The 18,182-nt window shown below is 44.8% G+C and overlaps 1 protein-coding gene and 1 long non-coding RNA gene across 17 annotated transcripts in view; one reads left to right on the forward strand and one right to left on the reverse strand.

The window, feature by feature from the left end:
* The first annotated feature begins 1,381 nt into the window (after nucleotides 1–1,381).
* The window catches only part of LOC309610592, a 40,437-nt gene continuing 23,636 nt past the window's right edge, over nucleotides 1,382–18,182 (forward strand). Inside the window, exons 1-2 of the long non-coding RNA XR_014234064.1 lie at nucleotides 1,382–5,885; nucleotides 6,250–16,635. This is a non-coding gene — a long non-coding RNA (uncharacterized lncRNA). The remainder of the gene's footprint in view (nucleotides 5,886–6,249; nucleotides 16,636–18,182) is intronic.
* DLGAP1 (DLG associated protein 1) overlaps nucleotides 14,095–18,182 on the reverse strand; it is an 856,539-nt gene continuing 852,451 nt past the window's right edge. For all 16 annotated transcript variants that reach the window (XM_082353525.1, XM_082353532.1, XM_082353530.1 and 13 more), the window contains one exon: nucleotides 14,095–17,316. In XM_082353525.1, the coding sequence (XP_082209651.1) occupies nucleotides 17,107–17,316 (210 nt within the window). In that variant the 3' untranslated portion in view covers nucleotides 14,095–17,106. The remainder of the gene's footprint in view (nucleotides 17,317–18,182) is intronic.

An 18,182-nucleotide genomic window follows, 5' to 3' on the forward strand; every position in this document is an offset into this window, starting at 1 on the left:
GTATAAGTAGTTGGCTAATACAGGGAAGTCAGGAGAGCAGGAAAGAATATGATGGAGTTCCTTGCTTGTTTATGTTTCTTAGAATGTCACTGCTTTCTTTCCGGTTCGAATCGAAAGGATGGCTGCTTGGCGCCGTCAGCTCCTCTGATGATTCGGGTGTAGGTCTAGCACCTTACCTGGCGCCCACTTTGAGTCTCGCCGATCCCCCAGGCATCATGGGTCCATTGGAGTCCTGTGCTCATGGGCATGTGGACCGCGATGTGAGGACGGGGCAGCCGGGAATAGCTGCAGACACACACACACACACACACACACACACACACACACACGATGCCTCTCCCCTCCGCTCATGCACACTCACCCACCACCGTCCCATTGGTCTTCACTAACAAAACACAGATTGGAAGGTACGATGATTAGGAATTGTAAATGGTCATAGCAGAGTGTTAAACCAAGCACAGGACCCTTCTGAGCCTGGAGCCCTGTGGGACTTCAGGTTACGCGCCCCTGAACGGCCCTGGCTCTGCTTCAGTATTTCCCACCCCAGACTTGACTTCTTGCTGGTCAATGATCCAGGTTCCATGCCGAGGGCCTCTGAAATGAAGGGAAAGTGAGGACCAGCCAGGCCCCATCCACACCCACAGGTGTGGCTAAAGGTCTGGGTGAAGAGACAGAAGGGAAAGGGACACTGGGTTGCCCTTTCTGTCCCTATTGTCACTGTAAGCGTACATTAAAGTGTTCACACAACTAAGCCACAGGCCAGCACGGGAGAAACGACCAACGGGGCCAACATCGTGTAATCCTAAGCATTGGAGCCACGTGGGGCCACCTGTGGCTTTCGCGAAGGATATGTCCTTCCTCCAACCCTGAATTTGGCCTTCAGCCCTTGGAAGCCAAAGGGCTGTGACAGAAGCCAGGCTGAGACCAGGGGCTCCTCTGTCAGACCCCAAATAGGAACCCATGTTCTTTGGGGGGGGGGGAAGCTAGCACTCAACTGTCGTCTACAATCAACCTAACTGGATCAGTCTTGGGAATTCCCTGGCACTTCTGGGGCCGGGTTCGACCCCTGGTTGGGGAACTAAGATCCCACAAGCCAGGCAGCGTGGTCCCCACCACACCCCACACCCCAAAAAAAGAAAATAAAAACAAAAAAACCAAACTGGATTAATCCTAACCTGACACCGCCCCTCCCCCCAGAAGGTTGGTGAGGAACACTCAAGCTATCCCTGCCGTCAAAGCTGGCGTGTACTTTACCCTATATTCAGACCCCCCGTTTAGACTAGGTGGCATCCAAACTAGTTTTTCCACAACCTTTTCTGGAAAGGGAAATTTAAGATAGAAGAGTAGTTCACAAAAGTGGTACCATCAGGAGAAGGTTGCCTGAGTCTGTTAATGCGTTGCTTTCGTGGAGTGAGAACAGTCAAATGGCTTGGTAGGGCCCTACTTCCCAATCCTTTCTCGCCACCACAGACATGGAAAGCGGTCACACTTGTACAGTGTATGTGGCAGCTCAAGGCTGGAGGGCCCTGCCTGGGAAAACCCAGCTGCCCCCACCTTGCTCTCAGCAGACCTTAACCCCATCACTCCGCAGGCCCAGGTGCCCTGCGAGGGAAGCTCTGCAGTGGTAGCCTTTGTTAGTTCCATTAGGGGAACTGCGTGGTTTAGGGAAAGGTGATAACTACCCCTGGCTCAGAGGTGACCACAGGACTCTGCTAAGGCCGTTGGTGCGTCAATTTTGTTGTAAAACATGCTCTGCAAAAACAAAGTCTTGAAAAAAAAAAAACTATCTGAAAACTGAAATGGAGAAAATCCTAAAACATGGTTCTGAATGGTGCTGGGGATCATCACTCTCAAAGCTAATGCCATTTCCAGAAAACGCACGTACTGGCTCAGTGTCCACATCTATGGAATGAAGGGAATAAGACTGAATGATCTCCAATGTACCTTCTATGTCAAAATTCAGGGATTAAAAAATGTAAACAAACATTAAACTCTAATTAGAGACAGGGATGCTGAAGTATTCAGATGTAAATGTCTGAAACTTACTTTGAAATGCATAAAAAAAAGAGAGATGACTGGCTGGGAGAGGGATGAGTAATGGATAGATGGGTGATACTGCCGGTCCAGGAAGATGTTAATGGTAGGAGCTGGGCAGTGGGTATATGTGGGGGTGACCACTGTCAAAGTCTTTCAATTTGGCTGCAAGTTTGAGATTATACACTGAGAAATGTTGGAGGGTAAAATGAGTGCTTTGGCATCCAGTCTTCATGACTAATGCAGAAAAAATGAACAACAACACGAAGTAACCTGTCCAACTGGTTAAAAACCTGTTAGATTTAATAGCTAATCTAAGATGTTGTAACTAAACCAATTTCAAGCCTTTGTGCAAGAAACAAAAATTCAAAACTTCTGCTATTGCAAAAATGTTACGGTACCAATTATTGAGTGCTAACCATGTGCCAGGACTCTGCTGAAGGTTTCCTATGAAACGTCATCCCACTGAATCCTCACAACAGTCAATGAAGTAGGTAAAATAGGTATCGTCCTATGTCTTTGACAGACAAGAAAACTGAGGCTGGATGAGCTTATCCAAGGCCGTGGAGCTGGGACCTGACAGAGCTGGGATTCGAGTTCTGAGCTGAATGATCTCCCAGACAAGACAGCTCTTCAGCGGTATTGGATTCTGCTCCGCCTGCTGCTTCAATCTTATGGACACTTAGTCATGAACTCGACAGGAAAGTTAGGGTTTTATACACACACAGTATATGAGTCAATCCTGGCGGGCCTCTAGGCACACAGTCGATGGGTACAAAGCTATAGTTGAAATCCAGTTCAGCCACGTGTCATGGGCTTGGCTGTGAACTTGCCCAAGACACCTGAGATTCCGCACCTCAGTGTCTTCATGTGTGAATGGAGGCGGATTTCAGGCGGATTGCTCCACAGAGCACTTAGTAACATTTTGGCTTCATGGACAAGTTTGCTTTTTGCTTTGTGATATTTCTCTCATCCTGTGAATTCTCAGTGTGCCAGCTCTGAGGTACTGGGGTGTGTCCCCCTTTTTGTGTAACCTCAAACTCCAAATCTTTCTGCTTCCTGTGTGCAGTCATCTGTCATCTTAAAAAAAAAAATCTTTCCCAAAGCACTGTAGCTCCCATCTCATCCTATGGGGGGAGTTTAGCATTCACCCCTGCCCCTGCCCAATATTTCCGAGAGTATCAGGGGACAGGCTTACGTTTTCATCAGCATCTTTTACTCTGAATTAGCGATTTTACCTTACTTGCCTCCTGCAGTAAATATGCTCACTCCATCCTGAGTTGCCCCAGGCCCTTTTGACTTTAATTCCTCTATATTTAACCTAACAGGAAAACACAAACAACTGCAACAACTTTTTTTTTAAATAATTTTAAATCTTTATTTATTTATTTTTGGCTGTGTTGGGTCTTCATTTCTGTGGGAGGGCTTTCTCTAGTTGCGGCGAGTGGGGGCCACTCTTCATCGCGGTGCGCGGGCCTCTCACTATCGTGGCCTCTCTTGTTGCGGAGCACAGGCTCCAGACGCGCAGGCTCAGTAGTTGTGGCTCACGGGCTTAGTTGCTCCGTGGCATGTGGGATCTTCCCAGACCAGGGCTCGAACCCGTGTCCCCTGCATTGACAGGCAGATTCTCAACCACTGCGCCACCAGGGAAGCCCTGCAACAACTTTTTATAGAAGAAATGAGAATAATGAGGGATTATTAACAGAAGAGGTGAGAAATAACTTCAACTGTCATTCATCCATTCGACTAATATTGATTGAGTGCCTCTTCTATGCCAGGCATTGTTCTGGTGCTGGAAATATCAAAATGATTAAAACAGACCAGAAGAGAAAAATCCCTACCCTCCTCAGGTTTACTTTCTAGTTGGGAGAAGGGAAGAGGACCTTTTATTTATGTATTTTGTTGATTGTCTTTTGTACGTTGGATGGTGAGAAGAGGTGGAGAAAAACAAGGAGGGAAAAGAGAGAGGTGCCTGCAGGTCGGGTGGATGTGGGAGTGTGCGATTTTAAATAGGGTGATAGGAAAGGACCCACTTAGGAGGATACCTGGGAGGACAGAGGAACCAATGTTGTGGAAATCTGCAGGCAGGATGCTCCAGTCAGACACAGACACTTCCGTCACTGCAAAGACTCTGTGAGTGCTGGGCTGAGAGCTTGAAGTGTCGAGTATCATGATGAAGTCCTGGATTTTACATATTTGATGCGTTTTAATCCATTGCAGTTATTTTCTTATTGATGCTCAAATTGTCCCATTTGTGGCCAGGGAGAGACACTTCAATATTTTGCCTGAGGGAGAGAGGGAGGTGAGCAAGGTGGGGAGCTGCGGAAAGTCAGTGCAGTGAAGCTGGTCCCAGGTGCTCCATGGAGGAGGGATGGCTGAAGGATGCACTCAGAATCCTGCCGGACCTTTTTTTAAAAAAATTAATTAATTAAATTAAATTAATTTATTTTGGCTGCACCGGGTCTTAGTTGCGGCATGCGGACTCTTTGTTGCGGCATGCATGCGGGATCTAGTTTCCCAACCAGGGATCGAACCCGGGCCCCCTGCATTGGGAGCGTGGAGTCTTACCCACTGGACCACCAGGGAAGTCCCCTGCCAGACCCTAAGAACCATATCATGCTGTGAGATTGGTGTGGGTGTGGGTGTGGGTGTGAGTGTGTGTATAGAAAAGGGACTGAGCCTGAGGCCAATTCAACATGATACAGAATATAAACATCATGTAGCAGGAACCCACAGACCTAAAAAGACCACAGATGTTAAGCTCTTACCTGAGAATTAGTAGAAATCCTGGGGGCAGTTACTTGGGACTTCCCCAGCTAGGGGTTGGAATGGGGAGGAGGGAAAACAGAAAGGATAACTCAAAATAATTGAGTTTCCAGGGCCATGGAAAGCCCACACAATCTCTGATATTTCTATATGCATAATGTCTGCATGACCAACAGGCTTCAGAGCTCTTTTAAAAGTAGGGAGGATGACACTGGAAGTCAGTTAGATTTGCAAATTATCGTCTGTAGAAAAACCTGCATAGATTTCTGGGTGAGGGAGGAGCGAGGAGGAGCAGGAATTTGATGAAGTGGAGAACAGTATGCTTTGGAACGAAGTATGAGGCACTTAGTCTGACAAAGGACTTTTTTTTTTTTTTTCTGATTTGTATATCCATCGATATCAACACCTAAATACAAAATCTCTAACATCTAAATTGTTGGGCTTCCCTGGTGGCGCAGTGGTTGAGAATCTGCCTGCCAATGCAGGGGACACAGGCTCGAGCCCTGGTCTGGGAAGATCCCACATGCCGCGGAGCAACTAGGCCCGTGAGCCACAATTACTGAGCCTGCGCGTCTGGAGCCTGTGCTCCGCAACAAGAGAGGCCGCGATAGTGAGAGGCCCGCGCACCGCAATGAAGAATGGCCCCCACTTGCCACAACTAGAAGAAGCCCTCCCACAGAAACGAAGACCCAACACAGCCATAAATAAATAAATAAATAAATAAAAATTAAAAACATCTAAATTGTCCTGGAAGGTTCAGTATCTGTGGTTTCATCCTTATAGTTCAAATCTCTTTCTTATATAAAATATCCAGAGAGAGTTTAAAATATGACTGTACAGGAAGTTCATTGTAGTGAAGGTTGATTAACATAAGGAGTCTGATCACAGACCAAAGCTTGAGGATATTTTTGTGACACAAACTGGCACTGTCTTTTTGTTGTGTAGGATATGAACTCTCAGGCTTTAAGCCCCTGCGGGAGAATAGCACTTACTACTATGTAAATAATTGAGTACACATGACCAATATTCTCGAGATTCTGGAGTTATTCAAGAGCAGAAAAGTGGCTGCTATAGACTGAATATTTGTGTTGACCACCAATTCTTTTTTTTTTTTTTTAATTTTTTTTTTTTATAGCTACTTTATTTATTTATTTTATTTTTATTTTTGGCTGTGTTGGGTCTTCGGTTCATGCGAGGGCTTTCTCTAGTTGAGGCAAGTGGGGGCCACTCTTCATCGCGGTGCAGGGACCGCTCTTCATCGCGGTGCGCGGGCCTTTCACTATCGCGGCCCCTCCCGTCGCGGGGCACAGGCTCCAGACGCGCAGGCTCAGTAGTTGTGGCTCACGGGCCCAGCTGCTCCGTGGCATGTGGGATCTTCCCAGACCAGGGCTCGAACCCGTGTCCCCTGCATTAGCAGGCAGATTCTCAACCACTGCGCCACCAGGGAAGCCCTTGACCACCAATTCTTATGCTGAAGCCTAATTGCCAATGTATTTGGAGTTGGAGTCTTTGGGGGGGGGGTGATTAGATCATGAGGGTGGGGCCCTCGTGAATGGGATCAGTGCCCTTACAAAAGAGACCCCAGAGAGCTCCCTTAGCCATCTATGAACTAGGGAGCAGACCCTCACCAGACACCAAATCTACCGGAGCATTGATCTTCAACTTGCCAGCATCCAGAACTGTGAGAAATAAATGTTGCTTAAGCCACCCAGTCTATGGTATTTTTGTTATAATAGTCTCAATGAACTAAAATTGTGATAGATGAGAAAACTGTCATCTTAAGTGATTCCTTACAATATGTGATTGTGCTAGGTGACTGTGGAAAACTCTCAGGTGTGTAGTAATTGATTCACCTTTTATTGCAAAGTATATTTTGGAAAATAAACTGATGCAAGCTAGTCACTTCATATAAATACTCTGTATGATGTTGAACTTTCTGGGTTCTAATTCTCAGAATGAGAGCCAGACTGACAGAGATGTTTAACCTCAATGGGAAGCCTCACGCTCATCAGACATGCTCACTTATGCCCCAGACTAAGCCCCCTTAGATACAAATGGAGAAATTGTGCTCCACTAGCAAGTGGGTCATAAGATTCCTAGTCATGATTTAGGTAACGATAGAATTTGTGTGTGTGCATAGCACATGAATTCTTATCTGTCCTTGCCTTGGCGTATGAGTTAAAGTACAACCCCCCGCGAAGCACCTGTCATTCTAGCTATACCTATGTACTTTGGCGATTGACCCCTATGTCACTGCTCCGTCTCTCCTCCGTGCCTTTGATCAACCCATTCCTTTTGCTTAAGATGCCTCTACAGTGGAGGTTCTCAACCTTGGCTGCACCCAAACACAGATGCCTTTGGCCCTTCCTGCCTCCCCCATCCTGATGTAATTGATTTGCTGTGCAGATTTCTTCCCAGGTTGAAAGCTGCTGCGGGACGTGCCTGTGGACTCTGGCAGTAGACTCCCCTGGTGAATTTGTTAGAAACGCAACTTGGCTCTCAGAGCAGACCTACCGAGTCAGAATCCACTTGTGGGTGGTGGGGGGAGGGCTAAATAAATTCAACTTCAAAGCCATCTTTTCAGGTCTGGGGCTGAACTATTAACCAGACCTTCAGACCCTAACTGCTGCGTGAAGTCCTCTATGTGCATCCCGACACGGAGGAAGAATCTACTGTCCTGATGTGTGTTAAAAGGCACAGGACTGTTTGCCTAAGTGCAGCTGAAACTGCCCTCCGGGTCACAGCACAGATACCAGTGTTGGGTGGTGACAGCCCCAAGGGACAGCAGTGTCTTCCCGCTGAGACTTCTGGGCTGAAAGGGTTGCAGCCTTTAGCGTGACAAAGGGATGTGTTTGGGAAACGAAGATTTCCTGCTCATAGACAAATAGGTCTCAACAGTCACACGCTCTGATGTAGGCCTGTCTGAACAGGAAAAGGAGGACCTCTTATTTGTCAGGAGGTCTGCTTGAAAAGAAAAGGGGGGGGGGAGAAAAAAAAGACCCACTGAAATATTGCTTACTTCCTAGAAGGAAGGACACATTCTTGGATTGAACTCAAAGGATGTCGGGCTCAACAAGGATGTCAGTTAACTCTGTCTTATTCTGGGGCCGTTTGTTTGCCAAGAACCAAAAAATCACTCAAACCACTTAAATAAAAGGGGGATGGTTTTAAAGACACAGTCGTCATACTTCGTTCTACGTGGTCACTTGTCAGCGCTGTGATTTGCGAGGTGGTTGTGCTCACACGTTAGGTTTGCAGAATCAGTTTTGTAGCTCTTTGAGCATAGAAGGGGGATTTTTAAACTTTTGGTGTCTCCAAACTGAATGAAAACAGACTGTAAAAAAACGCTGACTGCTTTGCCCTGACTATCAGGAAGCTTAGAAAGAAACTTAGGATTCACAACTCAGGACCCTGGGAGCTTGGTGAATTTACTTATCTAGCAATTTTCTTTTTCTTATTTCTTTTTTTTAATTTTAAAACTGTTCAGTGTTTTATGATTTAATTCTGTAAATCACCTTAAAGCCTTTTTAGATGTGGAGTTTTACTTTTTTTTTTTTTTTGGTTGTGCCAGGCCTTAGTTGTGGCTCTCAGGCTCCTTAGTTGCGGCATGCATGTGGGATCTAGTTCCCTGACCAGGGACTGAACCCCCGTCCCCTGCATTGGAAGGCAGATTCTTAACCACTGCGCCACCAGGGAAGTCCCTGGAGTTCTACTTTTTAAAAAACTAATAATTAAAAAACAGAACTACCATGCATAGGCACAGGTGTCCCGGTATAAACCTACTGACCATCAAAGTGTTTCCGCTCTGCTCCTGTCCTGGATCGAGTCCCAGGGTTAGCCTAGACTCTGCTGCAGGAACCCGTTGGGATCTTAGGCTGCCATCTAAGTAAGGGCTGTGCAAATAAACCCAGTTCCTGGAGGAGTTCACACCTTGGGGCTGATGTTACATTAAATCTGCCTCCACATTTCTAGCGACTTTTTTCCTTCCTTGTTGAAAGTCAACTGGAAGGTGCCTGCATTTGTGGTTGCTGTTTTAAGCATGCCTCTGAATTTACTTTATGAATGCTTTGTTTCCTTGTTTGCAAAGGTAGGTGCTAAAACTCATACCTGCTTGGTGAAGTGAAAATCAAGGCAGCCCTTTTGGAAAGCCAATTGGCAACATTTAAAAACAAAAGTGCATGTCCATTTGTCTACGACTATAACCCTTAGATACACTTCCAGGTGTACTGAAGATACATTGTAAAACGATTTTCACTGCAGATTTTGTTTGTCATAGCAAGTGGTGGAAACAGCCTAATAGTCCATCAGTAGGGGGACTAACAATGTTTTATGGTTCATTCATAAACTGGAATGCTGTGGAGCCATTAAAGAGAATGGGTGGGTCAGAATGTTCTGAAATGGAGCATTCATTACTAAATGAAAAAGCAAACAGTAGAGGAATGTGTGTAGTATGCTTCCAGTCTGTGGGAAAAGGAAAAATATATACTTGAATGTGTATAGAAAAATTTTGGGAGGGTATACAATAAAGTGTTCAAAGATGTTGAATATTGCAGAAAAGAACTGGAGTGAAAGGAGGCTTATTTTCATTATATACACTCTTATTCTGTTTGAAATTTTCATATGGGTGCATTTTTCACCAGAAAAAAAAAAAAAAAGATGCATTGCTTTGCCTTGCACAAAAGTCTCGTACGTACAAAGCATCTAGAGTTAGATGGATTCAAATACTAGCTCTGTCACTTACCTGTGACCTCGAGGTGCTCCCTAATTTACCTGTAGTGACTATCTCATGGGGCTGCTGTGAGGATTAAGTTACAGAATGCATATCAAACAGTATTCTCTTAGTAAACGTAAATGTGTAATAATGATGATGCTAGTGGACATTTATTGAATGCTTACCATGTGCGAGGCACTGTATTAAGAACTTTACATATATTAATTCATTTAATCCTTAAACCAACCCTATGAAACAAGTACTATTTTCATCCTAATTGTACAGATGGAGAAACTGAGGCACAGAGAGGCTAAGTACCTTGCCTGAGAAGACACAGCTAGTAAATGGTAGTGCAAAGGATTCAAACCCAGGCAGTCTGGTTCCATAGCCCAAGCTTTTCCCCACTTACCCAACGGCTCTGTCCCTACTGGGCAGACAGGTCTACTCGGGGCAGCATGAGGCTGATGAGAGGGTCGGTCCAGTTTCTAAGAGAAATGCTGAGAATATCTGTAAATGTCTTATAAGCTTATGGCAAGGCTTTCTGACCAACCCCATGTCAGAACGTTACAATCAAGGTGACACGTGGGTATTTCCGCTGGAGTGTGCGGGGACTTTTCCCTCTGCCTCTGTTTTCTCCCAGCTGGATCCTCTCTGCCTGTGAATCTGGAGTCCCTGACATTCCATCCTGCTGGGAAATCTTTAGGGCATGATGAAGCCAACAGGGATCCCGGGGTGTAGAAGGGGTGGAGAGACCTGTCTTTTCTGTGTCTATTATCTAATGAACACATTTTAATACTAGGAGTAGTGGAGGACCTGCCTTCTTTCACGAGGATCATTCAGGTGATGCAGTTCCGTCAGAATGACTGTCTCTGGGGACGGTATACCAACTTTTCCAGTGTGGTCAAGACCTCGTATTTCTGTAGGTCAGCATTACCTTAATATTTAACTCAGGTTCTCTCAGTTGAATATTTAACCTAACTGTAATGTGTTGCCTTTGCTAGAAGAACAGCTGGTCTTTGGCCTCCTCAAAATCTGTCTTTAAATGAAGTGCCCTTGAGAACAAATACATGAAGAATTCAGCCACTGACAGGTGGCTTAGGTCCCCATTAGTAGGGTGTTTTTCTTTCCTTGTGTCCAGGATTCCTCAGAGTTATCTGAATAACTATTCCTCACTTCACCACTATTTCCAAAGTGCTTAACAGACATGCTCAGTCAGTTTGGAAATCCCTATTGTCCTGTGCCAGCATCTCTCCTCTGTTCCAATTTTCCAGACTACTGATCAATTTTTCATTCTCTCTGTAAGACTGCTTTCTTTCTTTATGATGTCATTTTGAACAACCTGCTAGTCAAGGGATCTTTGGGGCATCGACTCAAGATGGAAATAGACACCAGCTCCTTGGAAAGGATTCCCTTTCAGACATTCCAGACTCATTACCTTGCTTGATTAATGTAAGAAACAAGTCAGGAGCCCTTGAGTTGCTCTTTCAAGTTTGTCCAATTCAACGTTAGAAGTACCAGGCTCACTCTGACCTCCCAGGTCCTGCTCCTGGCCAGGGGCCAGGCTGCAGAGGAGAAAACTGTCAACTCCCACCGGCAAAGGCAGTGAAGGCAGCGAGGGTCTCTTCCCTCCGAAGGACTCTAAGAGTAAATTAGTTAAACTCCTTCTCACCTTTGTTTAAGATCTGCCTCTTCTCACACTTGGGAATTACCAACAGACATTGTATTGGCTGAGGTTGCAAAGTACATTAGGTCTTATTCCAGAAAGGAAATGAAGTGACGAAGCTGGTGTTTTAAAGAATGTCACTTATAGACGTAAACATTTTCTATAGCAAGAGATTATTCCCTAAGACTAAAACCCCTCTAAAATGTACCCCCCCCCAATTTTTTTTTCAGTGAATAGAATATTTTAATCTTCAGAGATGTTTCTTCCAATGTACTTTATGGGGACATCCACAGTATTCTCTAACTCCCTAGATGTTTCTCTTCATTTTTTCATAATAGAAATTGCTAGTAGGCATTGGACTTGAATGTCCTAGAAAGAAGGAAGGACTCATCGACTGATCATTATGGGTGTAGATCTCAGAAGGCTAGCTATGCAGGAATGTTTTCTGTTTGCAGAGCATTGGTCTTCAGAGGTAGTGAAAGCACCAGGATTTAAGACTACAAAACCTGTAATTGTTTATAACCTCCTCATACTAGACTCAATAGAAAGAATGTATTTTCCCTCTTTATATCACAAGAGAAAACTAAGACTCTATTTGCTTCCCCCTTCCTCCTTTCCAAAGTGAAAAAGAGAGTTTTTCTTTTCTTTTCTTCCTTTGGCTGCGTTGGGTCTTCATTGCTGCAGGCCGGCTTTCTCTAGTTGCCGCGAGCGGGGGCTACTCTTTGTTGCAGTGGGCGGGCTTTTCATTGTGGTGGCTTCTCTTGTTGCAGAGCACGGGCTCTAGGCACGCAGGCTTCAGTAGTTGTGGCACTCAGGCTCAGTAGTTGTGGCTCGCGGGCTCTAGAGTTCAGGCTCAGTAGTTGTGGTGCACGGGCTTAGTTGCTCGGCGGCATGTGGGATCTTCCTGGACCAGGGATCGAACCCGTGTCCCCTGCATTGGCAGGTGGATTCTTAACCACTGTGCCAGCAGGGAAGTCCCAAGGAGAGTTTTTCTATGGAAGAATCTCTTTATTGAGGTCTCTATAGAAGCTCCCTCGTGACACTGATTTACCTATCGAGTAACCTGGAAAGAGGACATTAGCATCTACTCCCTGAAGGCAGTCTAGAAGTGTGAAGCAGAAGAATGGCATTTTTTTCATCTGTTCTAGTGAAAACATTTGATGAATAGCAACAGTTCAATCAGCTACATGGCCGACTTTGACTTTTGGTGTTTATTAAAGTGTTTTCTTGTTTTCTGCCATATTCTCTAAATTCAGGGTTGTGCTCATTTGCATAGAGGACATATCATAATAATCCATTGACTATTGCACTGGGGCTTCCCATTCCTGTGGTTTTCTGATGATGCCTCCCTGGGCCAGCAGGAAGCCCACATAGGGAAGAGCACACTATTTCCTCTCTCTGCTTCAGGGGAAATGAGTGACTTGCAGAGGAATTTAAGACCTATTCTGTAAACTTACATTAGTAAATGCGTTAGGACCAGAGAGGGTTTTCAGGCTGGGCCACTAGTTTCTGTTTGCAAAAGGAGTTAATCTGATCTTAGTTTAGTAGCTGAAAGTTAAACAGCCTATTGAACAAACCCCAGGTGGATTTTGGTACCCTTTGGTAACAGTGGCATTAGAGAATGAACACATTCAGACAGTAGGATTTTCCATATGTCATTTATTTAAACCAAAATCAGTTTATATTTTCAAGGGGGTGGATTTCAAAGATACAAAAAGAAATTCAAACCATTTTGTTCGATATCTATAAAAAATGAAGTTACATTTTGCTGTGGGTGGGGCGGGAGTGGACCCTGTAACATGGGAAATTGCTTCACTGAAATTCAAATTTCTGTGTGCAAAAACTAATTCATTTTGTTTTAGGATTGGCTGAAATGTTTAAGGAGCCCCGATGAAATATAAGAATTAATTTGCTAAAAGTCAAGAAGTATAATCACAGTTCAGACTACATGAACGGTCAGGGCATGAGCCAAAGTAACGAGATCTTTGCAACCTCGCCTGCGTCCGGCCACTTGATCATTGCTCTTTGGAAGCACTTTCAAAAGTACATTGTGTTATTTTGGTGACTGGCACAGGTCTTGCTTATGTATAAAAATCGGACAAAGTGGCTTATCTGCTTAACAGTTTCCAAGTTTGTTGCATATAGATGGATGGCTTTGCCCAAGAACTTGGTGGGAGGAAGTACTGTGGACACAGGTCTCAGGGTTGTGGCATTTTCAGATCAGTGTAAGCCCACTTTATAAAGTGTTCTAATTTACTTTTTTGTTGTTGTTTTTGGTGAGTCTGTATTTTCGTGTATAAAGTAAGGCTTACAAATATGACCTAGATGAAAACCAGGGGAAATTGACAGTGGCAATTACCAATTCTAAATGTGAGAAGAATGATAAAGACCTCACTGAAGACAAAGCTGAATGCAGGCTTGGATTTTGGACTCAAATCTGTCACTTAATAATTGTGTCACGCTGGGCGAGTGACCGAACCTCAGGGAGAAGTTTTTCAGTACTGTGAGGATGAAATGAAAACCACGATGCATCATTCTGATTTTCCCTACCCCAGAGAACCGTGTAGGAAACAAAACTGATGAAATGTTTTCAAAGAAATCCACGTGGGTAAAAAATCTATACAGATTTGAACATGTTTGAGAAGCTAATAACATCTTTCATAAAACATACAGCTCCTGACCTGAAACTTTCAGATGCGTGTAATCATCACAATAAAAGGACTTTTAGTTCTTGGTACTTAAAGCCCTTCCACAGGGTGCAAGGCCTACCCACCAGCTCACGGGGACTAGTACATGTGTTGTTACAATGAAAGTCACAATGATATGCTTCTTAACTGCTTAATTATTCACCCCCCCCCAAAGACAATTACTTATATTTTAGAAGAAGTAGGACTCTGTAGTGAAAACACACAGACCTGAAAGCAGTGCATTAAGTATTTTATTAATTTCTTTTTACATTATGGGAAACATTCATCTATTTACAATTTTTTTTTTGTCCACACACAATCTAGGTAGATAAGCCTATGAAATTCCAATTCATAAAGCCATAAAAATGTTCCCCACCCCTCCATCTGAAGGCTTTCAAATGAATCTTTTTTTTTTCCAAACCAAAATAATTTTTAAAAATTACATTTGGGAATTCAGATATGCTAGTGATTTACATTCCAGTTATTTAAAATATGCATCTAGACATGTTTTAAAAAAGAAATGGTAAATTCACAAGGATAAGGCTTAAATTAAAGTGGTAATGCACAGTAAAACATTAAGGAAACATCTATAAATAACAGAAATATAGTACAAATAAATTAGTTCTATTTACCATTTCAAATATTAAAAATCTTTAATCCATTTCTTCATCTCTCTTTACAAAAAGGTTATGTGAGTTGTATGGAAACATCTGCAAAAAATATAATAAATACTTAATTTCTTTTAACGTTTTTTGATGTGGGAGACAAACTTCTTTTGTAATCCCCCCCTCCCCGAGAAAATGCCCAAACACCTTTATACCAAAGTTAAACAAAATAAGTAATTTTTCAGGGTACATACATTTTCCAATATGAACTAAAAAACATTTCTACAAATTACATCAGAAGAACAATGTAACAAAGGTTATGGTCATGGATGTCAGCTTAAGGGGGCAAGTGATTAACAGGCAGCTTTATGTGGGATCATGTCTTAACATCAATAATTAGCCTTTTATAAAGTGTTTGTACAATTGGTGTTTTCAAGGAAGGCAAAGGTCATGGTGCCTGGAGGCCTTCGGCTAAAAGATTTAAAATTCTTACCAAAAATAGCTTATGAATATACAAATACCATTCACATAGACAAGATAAATAGGCCATCTCTTGTCTCTCTTTAAAATATCCTGGGCTAAACCAGTTTCCAAAGAAAATATTGTAGGATGATCTTGAATCGTATTAGAAATCTATTTCTTAATCCAAATCTTATCTCTACCTCAGGGCACAGAGCTGTGGATGGGGACACCTGGTCTTCAAATGGATGTGGCTTCCTTCACGTTAATCTGTGAGTTCCGAGTCACCGTCAGGATTGAATGAGACCATAGGCTACCCAAGGTGGCAGTTGACCTTACTTGATGCAAACTTTGTGTGACCTTCCTTGGCTGCTACAGAGTAAAGAAAAAGTGTATTCTTTTTAAAACCAGCAAAACTTGAAGCTCAAATTCTCTGTCTGCTCCAATTTTATAAAGCACTCAAAGGTGCTCTGTTCACCCTAGTTAAAAGTTGGTTGGTTGGTTTTTAAATGTTAGTAGCCCTTGTCTTGTAAACCACAGCAGTAAACATTTGTGCCCTGTTTATAAAGATAGCTCAAAGCATCAATGGCTCTGAGAGGTAGCGAATTCTCTAGTGGTTTTAGAATATGTCCATGAAAATAGTTGTTGCCAGAACCCATCACCTCTCTTAATTTCTTAAATAAAATTAAATTAGCACCTGGCTATGAGAGTGTATTTTTTTTTTTTTAAAAAGCGTCTCTGGTGCAAGAGTATTTGATGTATGTTTTTAAAAGTCTTCCATTGTTCAATGGTAATTTCTAACGCTTTAGGGAGCTGGATAAAACGCCGGTGATCATTTAAGATCACCTCATTCTAAGTGCTTAAACTGCTACGAGTAAGGGCATTTAAAGATAACTTGAGCTGGATGCAAAGGTCATACTGGCCATCCATCAGGACTAAAAACGGAAATCAACATTCTCTGCCAAAAGCCTGGGTTTCTTTCAGTGTTTAGGAATCATGACACTGTCCCCCTCTATGTGGCTGCTGAACCTCGCAGGTCAAATTTCTTCTCTCTCTACCTGGGACCTCAAGACAAGTGGCCGCTCTTTGGGACGAGGCAGCATGTCTACTGGGACAGAAAGCTTATTTTACTGGTTTGACACGGGACAAAAATCCTTATTCGGGGGTGTGTTAGGACTCTCTGGAGCAGTGAGAAAAGACTGATGGAGACAGACGTCTGCCGTATGAACTACTGGGTTAAAAGAGACAGATGTGTAGCATTCCAAGGGGATGCTAGGAAAATCCCAACTTTTCGCAGAAAGCAGCCCGGGTGCCATGTACAGCACTCCGTAAGCAGAGATGTACTTAGCTCTGTGCAATTAGGTAGGCCCCCAGGATGGACACTAACAAATTAATAGAACCAACACTTTCCCCGAAAGACCCCACCACCACCATCACAACAATATAATATACATAGTACGAGAAAAGCTGATAAAACACTTCAGGTCTAACTTTTCTTAAGAATAGGACAAAAGAAAAAAATCCCTTATGTAGTCTTTTAAACTAGCAGTGCTTCCTTTGCCTTGCCTTGCCTGTCTTCATTTTATTGCCTTTCAGAATAGATGGATATCCCTGAAAGATCGGATTGACAATCTTCTGCTGATTGAGACATCTGAAGCAGTGACTGATGACACAAGAGTGAGGCAGTTTGTGCAGCTGTGAGCGACGCAGGTACCCCCGGCACCCGCAGGGTTTGCTTCTCTTTCCCCCACTCCGCATCCTGGTCCCCCGCCCCCCAGCCCCTCTGCGTCCCCTCTCGGTGTGTCACTTCCCGACTCCGGTGACAGGGTGTGTGATTTCTGAGGTTGGAAATCAAGCGTTCCATCTGCTTGCCCAAATAGGAAGCGTGTCGGGGAAATCAGGGGGATCGGAGCCCTAGTTTCCTAGTTTCTTTCGGGTGGAAGTCCGCGAGGTCCCGAGGGGACCCCCCCCTGGGGACCCCCCCCGCCCCCGCCCCGGGATCCTGGATTTCTGAGATACCCTATGGTTCGATATTGCTGGAATCTAGGGACAGACAAGCTCGAGAGAACGGAGGATGGCGGGTGACCTAGAGGGGCCGCGTCTACACGGGTGGGCGGGCCAAGAAGGCGAAGGGCGGGCGCCGGGGAGGAGGCGGGCGGGGGCGCGCGGCGGCCGGGGGCCTCAGAGCCGGGTCTGCGCCTCGGGGATGTAGATCTCGATGCTCTCGGCGCTCTCGGTGGCCGAGTTCTGGCGGACGGACGCGGCGCGCTTGGCGGCCATCAGGCGCTTGCGGGCCTCCTGGCGCTGCGAGCTCTCCAGCGAGCGCTCCCGGATCAGCGGCGCGGGGCCCTTCGCCGGCTTCTTGGGCACTGGAGGAGGGGCCCTTCGCTCCTGATCAAAGCAGAAGGTTCAGGACATTACACAGCTTCTCAGGACAAGCTTGGGAAAAACTGGGATAGGTCAGTAGTTAGCACACTTTTTTTTTTTTTTTTTTTAAAGCCTAAGGGTGGTTAGGTTAGTTCTGATCTGCACACTGTATATACATATATTTACATGTATAGATATGTATATATTTTTTTCTTCATTATTCTGGCTTGCGTATTCAAAAGATGCAGGGGGAAAAATATACCGGTAAGTTTAAGGCCAAGGGTAAAGCTGGATGGCAGAACTAGGTCTCTCCAAGGGAAGGATGTGGGTATTTAAAATGCCCCCCGCCTGCTGAAAGGCTGCGGCTCCCAGCACATTTACTGCGGTTTTTCTCTGGAGGCTCCAGACTGTTCCGGGTGCCAGAGATGGGAAAGGGTGGCAGCGGGCGCGTCTTAGAACTCTGCATCCCCCCTAAGGAGGGAGGCGGCGGGTGCGAGCTCGGTTCAGAGTTTAAAAGCCTCCCCGCCCTCTCCTCGGGCCCACCCAAACCTAAACAACCAAACGAGGAAGAAGATTGTAAGCCTGCGTTCGTTTAGCTTTGCTGATGCCACAGTGAGTTACACGCGTTTGCACATCACACACAAACACACAGCAATGTACTGGGCAGGGTCACCCTGGAGGGAGGACTTGGACAGTTCCTTACCCACGGGGGTAGTGCAGTCAGCTCCTAAAACATCCTGCTGGACCGTCACGCCTTAGGGACCTCGGGGCGACTGTGGCGGCCCAGAAGGCAATTCCATCACAGGGACAGACACTGTGCCATGAAAACTGAACACAAGACTGAAAGAGTTCACCCCCCTAGCAGCAGCAAACTAGAAAACGGGTGGCTA

The sequence above is a fragment of the Balaenoptera borealis genome (genome assembly GCF_965194805.1).
Source record: "Balaenoptera borealis genome assembly, chromosome: 14".
Lineage (NCBI taxonomy): Eukaryota > Metazoa > Chordata > Mammalia > Artiodactyla > Balaenopteridae > Balaenoptera > Balaenoptera borealis.